Below are 17,243 nucleotides of genomic sequence, written 5' to 3' on the forward strand. Positions count from 1 at the left end.
TATTTGTTCAAAACAATAATACAATAATGGTAGCAGTCCAAACAAATGGGTGGAATGGGTGTTACAGGTTTTCGGTAGCTTCTCCCTGTTTCAGTTATAATCATCTTCAGCCACCCTTTCTTCAGTGCAATCCCATTGTGTTTCTGCCACTCTGCTGTTTTTTTCCACCAGTTGCCTATTTTTATAATTTCAGCCAATTTCAGCGGGTCAGAATACATCCAATATTTCATAGGCATATCACCACTTCATATTGATGCCTTTCCCCTAATAATACACAATATACTAATATTGAAGCTGTGCACATTATAAACAAAGCTTCAGATAAGCACGCAATAATCCACAATCATCATTTCAATTTACCCACCAGCTTTTTACAACACAAAGTAACACGCTGTATAGACGTTTCACTGCTTCATATCAAGTGCCATACATTCACAAAGAATTACAGGTGTTTAAAATCATTCAGGGAGGAACTCAGGGCATTAGTTCATCATTATGGGAGTGATCCTAAACAAAACTTATGGAAATCCTGAAAAATCACATGCGGCATACAAGTCATTGGGAACTACCATATTAAACATAGCCTCTTGATCTTTTGTATGTTGGATCTAACATACTTTTAACGCTGAAATTGCCATAAAGCAAAAAACCAAAGGTCCGTGTCCAGGTGCTTGAATTTTCTAAAATGATCCACGACCAGGGTTTCAACCACATCATTCCTAATGTGTGAGCGGTGCTCCCCAATACACAAATTCAATGGGTGGCGAGTCTTTCCTATGTAAATCAATTGGCATGGGCAAACCAGGGCATTAATCACATTGGATGAATTGCAGTTAGTAAATGATTTAAGTTCAAAACTAAACCCCGTCTTAATGTAGGTAAACCTCTTAACTAGCAGAGCATATGCGCACATTGCGCAGGACCCACAGCGAAAGTGGACCTCTGTATTGGAGATAACAGATCTCATTTTGATCTCTGAGTGCACCAGCCTGTCCCTTAAAGATACAGTACGCCGATACCCAATCAAAGGGGTGTGGAACAGCCTGGAATAGTATTTAGTATATGCCAGTGTCTGTTTAATATTCTTTTAATCTCACCTACCAACGGGGTATATTGGAGTGAACTAACAAACCTATCTTGCTGCCTCTCTCTCCTCTTAAAACAATTCCTCATGGTTGCGTGCATCTGCTCTTCTTTTTGCTTTCTCATACACCTCGACAGGATAACCTCTCTTAGTCAAAGTTTCCCGTAAAGCACACACAACATTTTCAAAATCACCCTGCTTTGTGGCATTTCTTTTTAAATGCAAAAGTTGGCCATATGGCAAATTGTTCTTTAAATGATTTGGGTGGTATGAATTGTAATGAAGGACGGCTCCCCTGTCAGTTGGTTTTCTATAAGGTGTCACCCACAACTTTCCATCATTACCAATGTTTGCAGTAATGTCTAAACCTCGCCCTCCTCAGGCTCCACCCCCAAAACTTCCAGCCAGTGGCGAAGAGGGACCTGGCAGCCCTATAGCAAGCTGTTTTTCATCAGGCTTCTGCTCAAAGACAATGAACGGCTCCAGCAGACAGATGTGCTCCCCCCTCCCTGAAAATCCTAGAGCACACACAGCCTTATACTTCCAGCTCCCAAAGGTGGTGGAGGAGGTACTGTATTTGCCCTGTACTTTACCTACCCCCATCTCTCTCTGATACTGTGCCCCATATGCCTGACATTCTTGCCCTTCCCCATGTTTGGGTCCATCTGATGACCAGCTTACAGCTCTGGAGATCTATAGATGGGTGGCTGTAGCTTTTCATTTCTCGGTGAGACAGGTGTTTAAAGGTCACATCTTTCCTCCCTTTTTTAAATACTAATGATAGTTCAGGGAACTCGGTTGTGAAAATGAACAGAGGGGCGAAGCGTTAAATCCCTCTACCTTCAAGGCCCCCTTGTGGCCACTTTACCTTTTAGGCAGATGGAGATCCCAAGGCTTAAACTGTGTGTTTTCCTGCATTGCCCTCTGCTGGAGAGATATGGTCTTCCTCTTTTTTTTGTGTGTGAGATGCACGGGTCATGTGCACATGATACACGTCATGTGCAACGTTTAAGACTGTAATCCAGCAGGGATACTAGGCCAGTGCTGGCACCCCCAGGAGCCTGTGGGGGGGGGGGGAGGTAAAGCAAGAGTCAGACATGACATTGAGCTGCGTGGTGATGTCACATCTGGGTGAAAACCCAAGTATGGCATCAACTGATGCCCTAGAAACTCTATGGTAATTCCATAGAGTTTCTAGAGTGTCGCCGGAAGCACCTGATGTCACAGACCACACACAATTTTGATGTGTAGCCCAATGTCATTTCTGGCCCCCACTGTCATCCTACTGGCTGCAGAGGAGAGGGGGCAGCAATGGAAGAATTCCCACCTGAGGCAGGTAACTGGCATGGGTATAATCCAGTGACCTCGAGCAAGGGCCAGTTTTTTTAAAAAGTCCTATTGCACATCTAGTAGAAAAAAGTCCATTAAAAGCAGACTTATATTCATTTGTAAATCTGCACCTAAAAGAGAAGCCAGGCTAGTTCAGACCGGAGGTCCAGTTAGTCCAGCCCCCTTTTGCCAACAATGGCCGAGATGCCAAAGAGGCAACCAGTAACAGAGCTGGCTGGCAACAGTTCTCACCTGCTGATTGCACTCCAGCATCTGCCAGCAGAAGCCTTCTGCTGTTAAATATATAACTTATTTGTTCAGAGTGAATCAAAGACTCCCCCAAACTAGCTTGCCCACAAATTCACAGCTCATTATTTATCACGTCTGAGGTATTAAATTTATTACTTCCTATTTGATCACTGGCCAGGAATTTAAGAAAAGTAATTATAAATGTCACTTTTGGTGGCACACAAGGGCCAAATCATATGGCATAGATGACATCTGTCATTAGATTTCTCATCATTTTGTTTAAGCTGGAAAAGCCATTGAGGAGGGAGTGACTTGGATAAGGGTTATGATGCTGGGTGTTAATCCCCCCCCCCATGCCATTTTGTAGATAGAACTCCCTCCTCCATCCAAGTTGCTGCTAGCTGTACCAGGGCAAAAGACAGGACATACATTGAGCTTGTCTTTTTCGAGCCTGTCTTTTTTCTCCCCAGGGTCAGTAGCAGCTGGCGGGGGGATTTCTGTCAGCGAAAATCACATAGAGAAAAGGGTTAAATTCCCCTTCCTCTGTGTTGTGGCACCAATGCACATCACTTCCCCTACAGCTGTTTTTTTGAAGCTAAAAATACACTAGAATATCTGATCATGGATCTTTTACATGATTTGTAGTCTGACTTGCTAACACTTCACTTCATATTCCGGTTCCCAACCAAAATTCCCTGGCTGAGAAATCGTGAGGGAAGATGAATGCCCAGCATCCTTTTTCAAGGACAAGGTTCTTCAAGGTAAGTCACAGGAAATGCTTTTAAAGCAATCGGGACGGGGAAGCGTGCCCAAAGTAATCAGACAGAAGTGGCCGTCGGCTTCCCGTTGCATGTGGTGATTTCGGACACAGCTCAACGCCAGCACCGTGCAGAAGGAAATTCCAGTGGGTGAGCTGTCAGGCTGCAGGCAATGAAATGAGTATCTCACAGGAGAGCAAACGCGAGATACCCCAGCAACAGCAGCAGAGTGAAGGTCTTCGGTATTCTGCCATTCCTCCCGGGAACCCCATCTCCTGCATTCGTGCATGTCTCAACCTCACCTCCTGCATTGGTGCACGCCGCAAAGGTCATGCTGGGTATATTCTGGGAGATCCAGTCAGCATAGTAAGGCACGGAGGCGTAGACACCAGGGCGGTTGGGTACAGCGCAGCCCTCTCCCCAGCTGACAACCCCAGCCAAGACCCACGAACCTTCATCACACTGGCAAACCAAGGGTCCTCCAGAGTCTCCCTGTGGAGAAAGAGGGAAGATAGCACTTGTTCATGGAAAACATTGAAATCAGATTCGGGGCACCATATGCGTGTCACTTTAACCAAGCCGTTATTCTCTTACCTTCAGACCTCCGTTTTGCTATGTTGGGATGATAAGCCTGGTATATCATTCAAGGTTGTTGTGAGGAGTATTTAGCTTTGACCGCTGTAGGGTATACTGTCCCCAAAACACTCACCCAGTTTTTAATGTTTTTTAGTTGTTGGATGAAAGCTGTTTTATTCACCCCTCTTGATCCAGAGATATGAGGCAACACATAAGCATCCTGCTCAATTCTTTAGAGCAGGGGTGTCATAAATAAGGCCCGCGGGCTGGATTTGGCCCCCTGAGAGCCAGCCGAGGCAGCCACTCCACCACACTCGATCTGGGCTGGCGAGGCATGGCCCGGCCTGACCAAGTCACATTTATGTCATATCTGGCTCTTGTAACAATTAAAGTTGCCAGATCGCTCTTCGCCACCAGTGGGAAGTTTTTGGGGTGGCGCCTGAGGAGGGTGGGGTTTGGGGAGGGGAGGGACTTCCATGCCATAGAGTCCTATTGCCAAAGTGGCCATTTTCTCCAGGGGAACTGATCTCTATCGGCTGGAGATCAGCTTTGTGTATGCATGAGGTGCAGATTAGGCACCCGGAATTTCCGGCAATGGGAATATAGCAGCCCTACTCTGCTCCCACCCCCTGGGTGGCCTCCTGGTTGCCCCCCACATTTCCCACCACCATCCCAAAGGCAAAAACTGAAGGGGTCTCCTTGGCAGCCGACATCAGCGTGAAGTCACTCGAGGTGAAAAACCCAAAGTGACATCATTGAGCTGGGGCGACACTGTAGGATTCACCTTGGTTTTAGCCAAGCTTGTCCCTGCCCCTCAAAACTCTCCTGGCAGGTTGCCAGTGTTGGCTGGCACTCTTACTTTATCTCTGGCAAGGGCCCTGCAAGTTATGGAGCATCCTACCTGGCAGGCATCCTTTCCACCTTCTTCGTAACCAGCACAAAACATATCTTCCTCGACTGGATTGGGGTCCAGGTCCTCCTCTGGATTAATGCTGAAGAGGGCATTGCAACAGTCTCTGCTTATGATTGGCACCTCCAGTTCCTGAAGAGTTTGTGGGTCGGCCAAGTTCTCTGTAGGGAAAAGACATGGGAGACCTTTGCATTCACAGAGCAAGGAGACAGGAGATTGATGCTTGTTTTCAAAGGGTGGGATCTTCCTCGTTTCTGTGATCCTCATGGACAGCCAGGAGACACGTATTCCTCCATTGCCTTAATCTCGTATCTGGTGTAGAACATAGTCGGTTGGATTCAGCCAACCTCTCTCCTTCTTATTACAGCCCCCCTCCCACACATGGCTTTTGTCCATGCAGGCCCCATGATCCTCAGCGAATGTAGCCTTTAGGGGTGGGACCCCTCCTTTCTTCTTCGCCACCAGAAAATTTGGTTGGATTCAACCCAGCACCCAGTTGGATTCAACCCAGCACCCAGCACCCAAGCATTTGTAATCAAACCCTCTCCCCTTCATCCTTGTAACCTTGGTTTCTCCAGCTGGGCTCCTATAACCTGATGGCAAGCTTTAGATTGTTAAGCTCCTTGGAGCACCGACTTATCTCCCCCACCCCATGAGCCGGTGAAGCATAGCTGCTAAGAAACTGATCTACAAACTACCAAGTCCCTGGTTTACATCCTGCCTGGACCATGAAACACCCCGTGGCCTTAGTGCCTCCCCTAGGGTTACCAACCTCCAGATACTAGAAGGAGATCTCCTGCTATTACAACTGTTCTCCAGCCGACAGAGATCAGTTCCCCTGGAGAAAATGGCTGCTTTGGCCATTGGACTCTATGGCATCTAAGTCCCCCCCTCCCCGAACCCCCTCCTCCTCAGGTTCTGCCCCAAAAACCTCCCACCGGTGGCGAAGAGGGACCTGGGAACCCTAGCCTCCTACCGTACAGGGTTCTTATAAGGATTACAGCAAGATCAAAGACACAAAACACTTGGAGCAAGTGAAAGTCCTATACAAATGCTAAATATTATGATTTGCCTTGTGCTGTACAGTTGCAGGTCTGCAGGAAATTAGTAGGACATATCACCATCTGAATGAACACCACAAATATCACTATCCTCCACTGTATCCTTACCGTTTGGCTGAGTCTTACCCCACCCAGTGACCCAGCACTTCTTTCCATCTGGGAAGTATACAAAAGAATCTGGCAAGCAGATGGGAAGGATGTTGCTGGCGAAAGTTACAGACGACGACAGCTCCACTAGAGCGATATCTCCATGGGAGACCTCACTGTGAGGATTGTAGTCACCATGGGGAATAATCTGGTTTATGCTGAATATCTTTTGCTCCTGCCCGGGAATTTGAAGCTGGTAGGCTCCCACCTTCACTTCATAGTCGCTGACGGGCCTGGAAGTATGAAAACAAAGGCAAAACATAACAGAAGAAGTATCCTTGCAAAAATGGGCTTGGAATTTCCCAGAGTCCCCAGAGATGGCAACCCTAAACTAAACATTATAGCATCCACGGTTTAGGCCTATGGACAGTGTTGCCATTTTTGAGTTGGCATACAGTGTGGTGGGACTAGGCACTCTTGTTCCCTCTGGTGTGCCTTTTCAAGTGCCCAAACAGGGCTGTCTTGGCACTTGAAAAGGGGGGTGGGTGTAGGGTTGCCAACTTCCAGATACTTAGTGCAGAAACAGGCTGATAACAATATGTAATGACAAAAGTATATTGAATGTAACAACGTGCTACCAAGCCAATTGCATATATACAACAAAGTATTTCTCAGTTCTGGGTGTATAACAATGTGCTAACAAGCCAATTTTATATGTACAAAAAAGTATTTCTTAGTCCTGGTACAGTAACAATCAATCCGAGGTCAATGTCTTCAAGTGAAGAAGGGTAGAAAGATAGTTTCAGTTCTTCCTCAGTCCCGTTTATATATTGATTTTAAAATGTACTCATTTCAATATAAGCTTCTGTAGCTTCAAAATTCTCATAGACTTTTAAGCATCACCCTTTTAGGGACAAAATAGCAACCTTGTGTATTTTTTAGCTTACCTATTCCAACATCAGGCTATCCATTGAAACAAGGTTGCACAGACAAATTTACAGTTTCCACATTCCCAAATGGGATACAAGTTGTTAGCACTTTGATATACACCCAGAACTGAGAAATACTTTGTTGTATATATGCAATTGGCTTGGTAGCACGTTGTTACATTCAATATACTTTTGTCATTACATATTGTTATCAGCCTGTTTCTGTACTAATTTTCTAACCTTAGGTAATGGTGCAGAGGTGTTGATTTTTGATTGCTAACTTCCAGATACTAGCTGGAGATCTCCTGCTATTACAACTGATCTCCAGCCAATAGAGATCAGTTCCCCTGGAGAAAATGGCCACTTTGGCAATTGGACCCTATGGCATTGAAGTCCCTCCCCTCCCCTAATCCTGCCCTCCTTAGGCGCCACCCCTAAAACCTCTCGGCAGTAGCAAAGAGGGATCTGGCAAACCTAGGTGGGTGGGAGGAAGCAAGATCGTCTGGTCCTGCTGTGCTGTGGGACCGGTCATGACTGGGATCTTGAAGAATTTTCAAATGGCCTTTCAGCTCCCAACCCAGCAGCAGTGCCCACAGGTTGGACCTGTGGATGCCATAATTATTGGTTTGGCTCTTAGCAATTGGGGGGCCCTGCACAAAAGTATAGGAGGGCCCCCAGAATCATTGCCTCCCTAATGAGCCTGGCAACCAGCAGAGGGTTGCGATTGGCTCCACCCTACGTCAATTCTTCGAAAACCCGGAAGTGACATATTGGTGATTTTCCCAGAAAGGAGACATAGCTGCCTTAAAAAAAAAAAAAAAAAACTCCTGCCATTGCTTGGAGCAGCAGCAGTCATCTAGAGCTGCTGAGAGGTAGGGTTGCCAACCTCCAGGTACTAGCTGGAGATCTCCTGCTATTACAACTGATCTTCAGCTGATAGAGATCAGTTCACTTGGAGAAAATGGCCACTTTGGCAATTGGACTCTATGGCATTGAAGTCCCTCCCCTCCCTAAACCCTGCCCTCCTCATGCTCCACCCCCAAACCTCCTGCCTGTGGCAAAGAGGGACCAGACAACCCTAATGAGAGGATTGGTAGCCCCAGAAGGGTCCATTTCCTCTGGAGAAAACAGCTGCTTTGGAGGGTGGACTCTACGGTATTATACCCTGCTCAGGACCCTCCCCTCACAAACCTCATCCTCCCCAGGCTCCACCCCCCAAATCTCCAGGTATTTCTCAGCCCAGAGCTGGCAACCCTACAGTGTGCGTGAGCAGTTGGGGCCCAGGGCCTTTGCCCCATTTCCCATTGGTAAAGACCACCCCTGCTGCCTATTAATCTACAGTAGGGTTGCCAGGTCCCTCCTCACCACTGGTGGGAGGTTTTGGGGGTGGAGCCTGAGGAGAGAGGGGTTTGGGGAGGAGAGGGACTTCAATGCCATAGAGTCCAATTGCCAGAACGGCCATTTTCTCCAGGGGAACTGATCTTTATCGGCTGGAGATCAGTTGTGATAGCAGGAGATCTCCAGCTAGTACCTGGCAGTTGGCAACCCTACTCACAAGATTTCTGTTGTGGGGGGTGGGGGGGGGAGGGATATCAGTTGTAATAGCAGGAAATCTCCAGCTACTACCTGGAAGTTGGCACTTCTATTCTACAGGCTACCAGCTTGCCCTTGCAGCTCCTTCTGGGTTGGAGCTTGACCATACTCGTGTTGTAGGGTTGCCAACCTCCAGGTACTCTATGAACACAGCAGTAATGGACCAAAATATCGTTGCAAAAAAGTGCTATAATGTATTTACAGTGAACATTGTAACATAAACAATCCTTATATACAAAGTTACTTATCTAAATAAACCAAAATCTTCAAACTATTGGAAGCATTGTCCATCTATATTCCATTCACAGTTGTAAATAGTTCAACATCGTGCTGTTAAGTGCATATGTGGAACTGTATCCCGTTTGTTGCACTGTCTTGTGAAGCAAGGTTGGGGTCTCTCAAATTATCTAGTCTGGGGCGTGTGTTTACAGGGGTCCGGATTTTCGCCCTGTTTCGACCCTTGTGTCTTCATCAGAATATGTCCAAGGCAGTTAGGGTATCTGCTCTTGCAAAAGGAGGAACCCAGCACTGATTCAGGAATGCTTTCTTTTGGTGTGAGGGAACACGGAGCGCTTAGAGAACGCTGGGTTCCTCCTTTTGGTTTATTTAGATAAGTAACTTTGTATATAAGGATTGTTTATGTTACAATGTTCACTGTAAATACATTATAGCACTTTTTTGCAACGATATTTTGGTCCATTACTGCTATGTTCATAAAGTATAACCAACATTACAGCAGGCTGATTACTTTTATTGCCATAACCTCCAGGTACTAGCCCCAGGTAATAGCAGGTACTCCTGCTTTTACAACTGATCTCCAGCTGATAGAGATCAGTCCACTTGGAGAAAATGGCCGCTTTAACAATTGGGCTCTATGGCATTGAAGTCCCTCCCTTCCCCAAACCCCACCCTCCTCAGGCTCCGCCCCCAAAACCTCCCACTGGTGGCAAAGAGGGACCTGGCAACCCTACTGTGTCATGACATGTGTCAGATACTCACAGCTTAGTCATGCAGTGAGCCGCTGTGAGCACCCATTGTTCAGCTATGAGGGAGCCTCCGCAAACGTGCTTGCTTGAATACAGGATGCTGACCTGCCAGGGCCACTCTCCGTCACTGGCTGGCTGCCCCCCAACGATGCGCGTCGAGGACCCTTTCTGCCCACAGACTGAAAAGCAAAGAAAAGGTGGGGCGGGGAGAGGATGAAGCAGGGCAGACGGCAATAATCACAACATGGAATCAGTGTGAGGCAATAAGGGATATCAAACCGAAGCCCAGTCACATTTGGGGGACAAACAGAATTTGTTCCGGCATAAGTTTTCGTAAGTCCCTTAACTGAAGAACGGCACACTCCTTCTCTCTGGGATGGTTGTCCTCTTCCACCGAGCATGCAGCTTCGGAGGGGATGCTCATGGAGTGGTGAGGGAGGTAGGGGACACCCGCCTAGCCAGCCAGATCAGCCAAATCAACCCTGGCGATCAATGGGGTGACAGATGTCGCAGCCAGATCGCCCCCACATCCGTTTTCGTAAGTCAGAGCTCACTTGATCAAATGCACTGGAGGTAGGGTTGCCAGGCCCCTCTTTGCCACTGGCGGGAGATTTTTGGGGCAGAGAATGAGGAGGGCTGGCTTTGGGGAGGGGAGGGACTTAAATGCCAGAGTCCAATTTCCAAGGCGGCCATTTTTCTCCAGGTGATCTGATCTCTATCGACATGAGATCAGTTGAATTAGCAGGAGATCTCCTGCTACTACCTGGCAGTTGAAGGAAAAATCAGACACCTCTGTACAATTACCAAAGGATGAGAAATTCAGTACAGGAATCCAGCCATAAATGATGCCAAATATATTCTGGCTAAATCTTTACAGTATGTGGTAATATAACTACCAACACCATATATTGCCAACAACAAGTGTATTTTTTCTTATTTACAGGATGTTTCAACAGGCAGTTGGCAACCCTAACTGGAGGGTACATCCATAAGGCTAGGGTTGCTGACCTCCAGGTACTAGCTGGAGATCTCCTGCTATTACAACTGATCTCCAGCCGATCAGTTCCCCTAGCGATCAGTTCCCCTGGAGAAAACAGCTGCTTTGGCAATTGGACTCTATGGCATTGATGTCTTTCCCCTCCCCGAACCCCGCCCTCCTCAGGCCTTGCCCCCAAAATCTCCAGGTATTTCCAATACTGGAGTTGGTAAGCCTACATAAGGCTAGGGGAGAGTTTGTAAAAGCATCGCCTTGATATGTGGCTTTTTCCAACTAGAAATAGCCCTGGGGAGCTGCTATGTACCCTATTTGTGGCCCGGGTGAGATTTGAACTGGGAACTGGCTGATCCGGAGCTCAGTCTTTCAGCTTGAGCTACTGTGTGAAATTAAAAGAACACAAGAGTCTTGGGTCATACCCCAGGCTGTAATCGAACATCATAAAATGGCAAAACTGTACCAACAGACCCATTTAACAGTAGCTAGGAAAACCGCACAGAGGCTAACAAATGTAGCTTCAGCCTTCAAGGGCAGGAGTTGATTTTGTCAGATGCATGAAGTGTTGCGTTCAGTTGGCAGGCATATATATGCATATAGGAGGAGATATTACTCAGTGAGGCCACAAAGTGCAGCAAGCCATTGAGATACCAATTGCTATGTGCAGCACTGATGGACACAAGCAATCCAGTTGCATTAGGAAAAGATCTCATCTGAGTGGGCATGTTCACAGAGAGTGATTAATTGGAAAAGCAAGATGAATAAGTGTACGTACACTTCTCAAGAGGGACAATTACTTTCTATGACAAAGCAGCCACTCCTAGTACCTACTGAGACTGTAGGGTTGCCAACCTCCAGATACTAGCTGGAGATCTCCTGCTATTACAACTGATCTCCAGCAGATAGAGATCAGTTCACCTGGAGAAAATGGCTGCTTTGGCAATTAGACTCTATGGCATTGAAGTCCCTCCCCTCCCCAAACCCCACCCTATTCAGGCTCCGCCCTCAAAACTTCCCATCGGTGGTGAAGAGGGATCTGACAACCCTATGAGACTGCCTTCCCTGAATCTCTCACTATGGAAGGAATCCAACAGCAACTGAACAGCTCTGTCCCTCTCTCCAAGAAGGTCTGGTCCCCAAACCAGTTCTGAAATAGCCTACGGCTCTTCCTGGAAAAAGGATAAATGGACTGGCAAACGGGCAAAAAAATACAAGATGAGTCATTGTTAGCTGTTCATGTACTTCAAAGGCACTTCCCCATCACCGCCCAAAACAGTCCCCCACCAATTGTCATTCAGAGCATCAAAGTCAGTCTCCTATGCCAAAGTACACCTTTGTGTACCTGAAGATAACCACCCCTTCCAGCTCCACACTTTATTCTCACAGCTCACGAATTAGAATGCCCTTCACATTGTTTTAATTGTGTAACCCTGCTTTTATGTGGCATGCAAGGTGAGATTCCCAGGAGGTTTCCCATCTAGGTTCAGACCAGACCTGTCTTTACTTCAGCTGCATCCACAGAGGGATGTGGAATTGTGCCTTGTACAATTGCAGCAGCAGGATGCGGCAAAGGAGAGAATGGCTCCCACTAGGGTTTGCCAACCTCCAGGTGGGTGCTGGAAACTTCCCAGAATTGCAACTGTTCTGTACCTGACGAAGGGAGCTTTGAGTCTTGAAAGCTTAAAAAGGTAAAGGTCCCCTGTGCAAGCACAGGGTCATTCCTGACCCATGGGGTGACATCACATCCCAAAGTTTACTAGGCAGACTTTGTTTACGGGGTGGTTTGCCAGTGCCTTCCCCAGTCATCTTCCCTTTACCCCTAGCAAGCTGGGTACTCATTTTACCGAACTTGGAAGGATGGAAGGCTGAGTCAACCTTGAGCCGGCTACCTGAAACCAACTTCCGTTGGGATCGAATTCAGGCCGTGAGCAGAGCTTGGACTGCAGTATTGCAGCTTACCATTCTGTGCCACAGGGCTCCTCTTGAAAGCTTATACCCTGAAAATTTAGTTGACCTCTAAGGTCCGATTGGACTCAAATCTAACTGTTCTAAAGACTGCAGAGATTTGTTCCCCTGGAGAAAATGGCATGCTTCGGGGAGTAGATTAGCATTATATCCTGCTGAGGTCCCTCTGATCCCCAAACCCATCCCTCCCCAGGTCCCACCCCCCAATTCTCCAGGAATTTCCCAACAACCATGTTGTAATGCTGCAGTGTGGCTTAGCACGGGAAGGGGGGGGCTTTGAAGGACTAAAGGGAGTGATGGTGGTGGTGTGTGGCAGCAAAATACTGCCCACCATTTTGAAAGCTGAGCTTAGTTCCTCCCCGTCCCCACAGCGGTGACAGAGGGACTGTCCGTGCAGAAATTCCCCTGCAGCCCCCCTGCAGATTCCCATTTAGGATTGCCAGCTCTGGGTTGGATAATACCTGAAGATTTGGGGGGCAGAGCCTGAGGAGGGTGGGGTTTGGGGAGGGGAGGGACTTCCACACCATAGAATCCAATGGCCAAAGCAGCCATTTTCTCCAGGTGAGCTGATCTCTATCAGCTGGAGATCAGTTATAATAGCAGGAGATCTCCAGCTACCACCTGGAGGTTAGTAATCAAAAATCAACACCTCTGCACCATTACCTAAGGTTAGAAAATTAGTACAGAAACAGGCTGATAACAATATGTTAATACAAAAGTATAATGAATGTAACAACATGCTACCAAGCAAATTGCACATATACTACAAAGTATTTGTCAATTCAGGATGTATAACAACATGCTAACAAGCCAATTGTATATGTACAACAAAGTATTTCTCAGTCCTGATACAGTAACAATAAATCCAAGGTCGATGTCTTCAAGTGAAGAAGGGTAGAAAGGGATACGATCATTTCAGTTCTTCCTCAGTCCCGTTTATATATTGATTTCAAAATGTACTCATTTCAATATAAGCTTCTGTAGCTTCAAAATTTCCGTAGACTTTTAAACATCACCCTTTTAGGGGCAAAATAGCAACCATGTGTAGCTTATCTATTTCAACATCAGGATATCCATTGAAACAAGGTTGCACAGACAAATTTACAATTTCCTCGTTCCCAAATGGGATACAAGTTATAGCCAATGGGATACAAGTTGTAGGGGGGGGTGTCTCTTGCTATATCTATGCAGGGGGAAATCCCCACACAGTCAATGAGGTGGATATCTCTTGTGTACAGTTTTATGCGGCCCTTCCTCCAAGGAACTGCAAGCAGTACGCTTGTTTTTTTGGTTCCTCATATTATCCTCACAACAACCTTGCAAGGTAGGTTGGCTGCCCCAAGGAGATTCAGATAGCTGCTTTAAGGTAAAGCGGCCGATTGAATCCAGGTCTCCAGAACTGTATTCTGATACACTAACCATTAACTCGCAGGGCCCCACCTTAGAAAGCTGAAGAGGGTGAATGATTTCTATGACCCACTCAGGGCAACAGCTATCATCCGATCAGAACTGCATTCCAGAAAGAGAAACCCTGATTAAGCTGAAACAAGGTTCAAGTGTTTTTTCCCCATGGCTACTTTTGAACATAGACAAAAGGCTTAGCGGCCCCAGACTTTTGTATACCCCCCTCTTTGGTACATAACTAGGGTTGCCAACCTCCCGGTACTAGCTGGAGATCTGTTGCTATTACAACTGATCTCCAGCGGATAGAGATCAGTTCGCCTGGAGAAAATGGCCGCTTTGGCAATTAGACTCTACGGCCCTGAAGTCCCTCCCCTCCCCAAACCCCACCCTGATAAGGCTCCGTCCCAAAAACCTCCAGCAGGGGCGAACAGGGACCTGGCAACTGTATATATAACCTCCCCACTTGAGAAATCCCTGTGAAAAAATACCTTCCTGTCTATTAAGCCCTCCTACCTGCTTCTGAGCGAGCAGCACCTGGGGGAAAAACCAGAAGAGAAAAGACATGTCAGGTGAGACTCGAAGCAATGAAGAAGGCACACCTCCCCACCTTGCTAAAACTGTAAATAGAAGAAAATGGGGTATCCTCTGGGCAGCAAGCCATCTTCAATTTGTGGAAAAAATAAAGTCTCAGATAATGAGCTATGAGTATGTTTCTGCTCCATAAGGTTACCATCCTCCAGGTGGGGCCTGGAGATCCCCAGAATGACAACTGATCTCCAGACTACAGAGCAAAGTTCCCCGCACATAATGGCAGCTTTCGAGGGTGGACTATATGGCATTGCACCCCACTGAGCTCCTGCTACCCCCGAACTCTGCTTTCCTCAGGTTGCTCCCCCCAATCGCCAGGCATTTCCCAGCCTGGAGTTGGCAACTCTAGTTTCTCGAGTTTCCAGCCATTTTCAGGATTCATACGGTGATTTTAATCCCCTTGCCTTTGGAGGGGGTCTTCAGCTGGGGAACCGAATACGAATATGAATACGGAAACCTTTATTGGCATTTTAAAAAGCTGGGGAACCACTCTGAATGCTGAGCCTAACAATACTAGGCAAGTTAAACCATCCGCAGCTAACTTTTGGCTTCTGTCATTCTTCTCTTCTCAGGCTGTCTCCGTGGCGTCCTGACAACTGGACCGGCAGCCCAGGCATTTGGGATCAGGTGTGGAAAGGATCCCGGAAGAAAGATAGGCCTTTCTGGAATCCTTCACATCTCTTCTTTTAGAAACTGAGTCCCAGATTATAGGGTTTTCGATCTGGTAGCAGGAACACTGTGATAAGTAACCCATAACAAACAGTCACCTGCCTTCTTGCCTACCAACTGTCTTCCTGTAAATTCTGGGACCCACTGCCCCCTCGGGCAAGATGCCTTTTAGTTTCCACATGATAATCCAGGGATTTCTACACCATCCTGGATTTGAAGACCTCCTTTGTCATCCACCCTCTCGAATCCCCAAAAGAGAGAAGGTACTACAAGGATGAGCCTCCCGTCTTTCAACGACCTCCCTCCAGCATCAATCACCTTGTAGCACAGCCAGCTGAAGCAGCCACACAGCCAGGAAAGGGGGCGCAATGGGCATGGTGCCCCCCTTTCGCACCTTGAATCCTTCCGAGTTGTCCTCGCAGCTTTTCTGCCCCAGCCGCTTCCAGGAAACAGGAGTCTAACCTCTGTGCGCCTTTTGTTATCTGCGTTATAAAAATTTCATGGCAAGGGTAGGGCTGGTGGAGTTTTCACCTTCCCGAGCAGGAAGATGCAGCCTGTACTCTTAAATCCCTGAATTCGCCATGTGGCAGCAGAGCCCCAAATCTTTCCCTTTTCACACAGTCTGGGTCCTTCTTTCCTAATTTCTTTCACTGCCCCTTTGGAGCATTCCTGTCCCCTTAAAACAACCGGTCAAAAAAATCAATTAGGAGAGACTAGGAAGTTCCCTATTACTATGTATGGGTGTGAAAGCTGGACAGTGAAGAAAGCTGATAGGAAGAAAATAGATTCCTTTGAAATGTGGTGTTGGAGGAGAGCATTACGGATACCGTGGACTGCCAGAAAAACAAATCAGTGGGTTCTAGATCAAATCAAGTCTGAACTGACCCTAAAATGACTAAACTGAGGCTATCATATTTTGGTCACATCATGAGACGACAAGAGTCACTGGAAAAGACAGTCATGCTAGGAAAAGTTGAGGGCAGCAGGAAAAGAGAAAGACCCAACAAGAGATGGTTTGACTCAATAAAGGAAGCCACAGCCTTCAGTTTGCAAGATCTGAGCAAGGCTGTCAAAGATAGGACATTTTGGAGGACTTTCATTCATAGGGTCGCCATGAGTCAGAAGCGACTTGACTGCACTTAACACGCGCACAGGAAAAATTCACTTGTTGGAATTTTGTCTTGCAAGGCAGCTAATAAAAGCATAGGAGCCCTGCTTGGGATAAAGTGGCGACTTCACCTAGTTTCCTTTTATCCTCCCCCATCACTGAATTGTGATTCCCACTTTGTGTCCAGATGCAGAACCTGAGATTTTTGTGATTCTCTAGACTGCTGGTATATTATCTACTGATTTTAGTTGTTCAGCAGTGGAACCAGATACCTAGGGAGGTGGTGAGCTCCCCCTCACTGCCAGTCTTTAAGCAGAGGCTGGACAAACACATGTCAGGGATGCTCTAGGCTGATTCTGCATTGAGCAGGGGGTTGGACTAGATGCCTGTATGGCCCCTTCCATGATTCTATGAAACATTTCTCGCCATGCACTCTCCCCCCAAATGAACGTGTCCAGAGGAGGGTAACAAAGATGGTGAGGGGTCTGGAGACCAATTCCTATGAGGAAAGGTTGAAGGAGCTGGGTTGGGTATGTTTAGCCTGAAGAGGAGAAGACTGCGAGGGGATATGATAACCATGTTCAAGTACTTGAAGGGCAGTCATATAGAGGATGGTGTCAAGTGGTTTTCTGTTGCCCCAGAAGGTCGGACCAGAGCCAACAGGTTGAAATTAAATCAAAAGAGTTTTCATCTAGACATTAGGAAGAATTTTCTAACAGAGCGGTTCCTCAGTGGAGCAGGCTTCCTCTGGAGGTGGTAAGCTCTCCTTCCCTGGAGGTTTTTAAGAAGAGGTTAAATGGCCATCTGTTAGCAATGCTGATTCTATGACCTTAAGCAGATGATGAGAGGGAGAGCATTTTGGCCATCTTCTGGGCATGAAGTAGGGGGTCACTAGGGGTGTGGGGGGAGGGGCTTCAGTGCTATTGAGTCCAATTGCCAAACTGGCCATTTCCTCC

At 47.0% G+C, this 17,243-nt stretch overlaps 1 protein-coding gene across 1 annotated transcript; it reads right to left on the reverse strand.

Moving 5' to 3' along the window:
• Nucleotides 1-3,606: 3,606 nt before the first annotated feature.
• LOC130490464 (serine protease 27-like) lies at nucleotides 3,607-15,555 on the reverse strand. The gene is made up of 6 exons (XM_056864291.1): nucleotides 15,498-15,555; nucleotides 14,436-14,456; nucleotides 9,576-9,741; nucleotides 6,076-6,338; nucleotides 4,898-5,067; nucleotides 3,607-3,912 (listed from the first exon to the last, which is right to left on the reverse strand). Exons 1-6 carry the CDS (start codon nucleotides 15,553-15,555, stop codon nucleotides 3,607-3,609), a joined length of 984 nt encoding a protein of 327 aa, XP_056720269.1.
• Nucleotides 15,556-17,243: the final 1,688 nt, after the last annotated feature.

Source organism: Euleptes europaea, chromosome 18, assembly GCF_029931775.1.
Source record: "Euleptes europaea isolate rEulEur1 chromosome 18, rEulEur1.hap1, whole genome shotgun sequence".
Taxonomy (NCBI): domain Eukaryota; kingdom Metazoa; phylum Chordata; class Lepidosauria; order Squamata; family Sphaerodactylidae; genus Euleptes; species Euleptes europaea.

Coding starts and splice junctions, on each gene's coding strand:
- LOC130490464 (XM_056864291.1), bottom strand. CDS start 15,555: ATGCCCATTGCGCCCCCTTTCCTGGCTGTGTGGCTGCTTCAGCTGGCT. Junction 9,742..14,435: donor TGCTGCTCGCTCAGAAGCAG/GTAGGAGGGCTT, acceptor TTTGCTTTTCAG/TCTGTGGGCAGAAAGGGTCC. Junction 3,913..4,897: donor GTGGAAAGGATGCCTGCCAG/GTAGGATGCTCC, acceptor CTTTCTCCACAG/GGAGACTCTGGAGGACCCTT.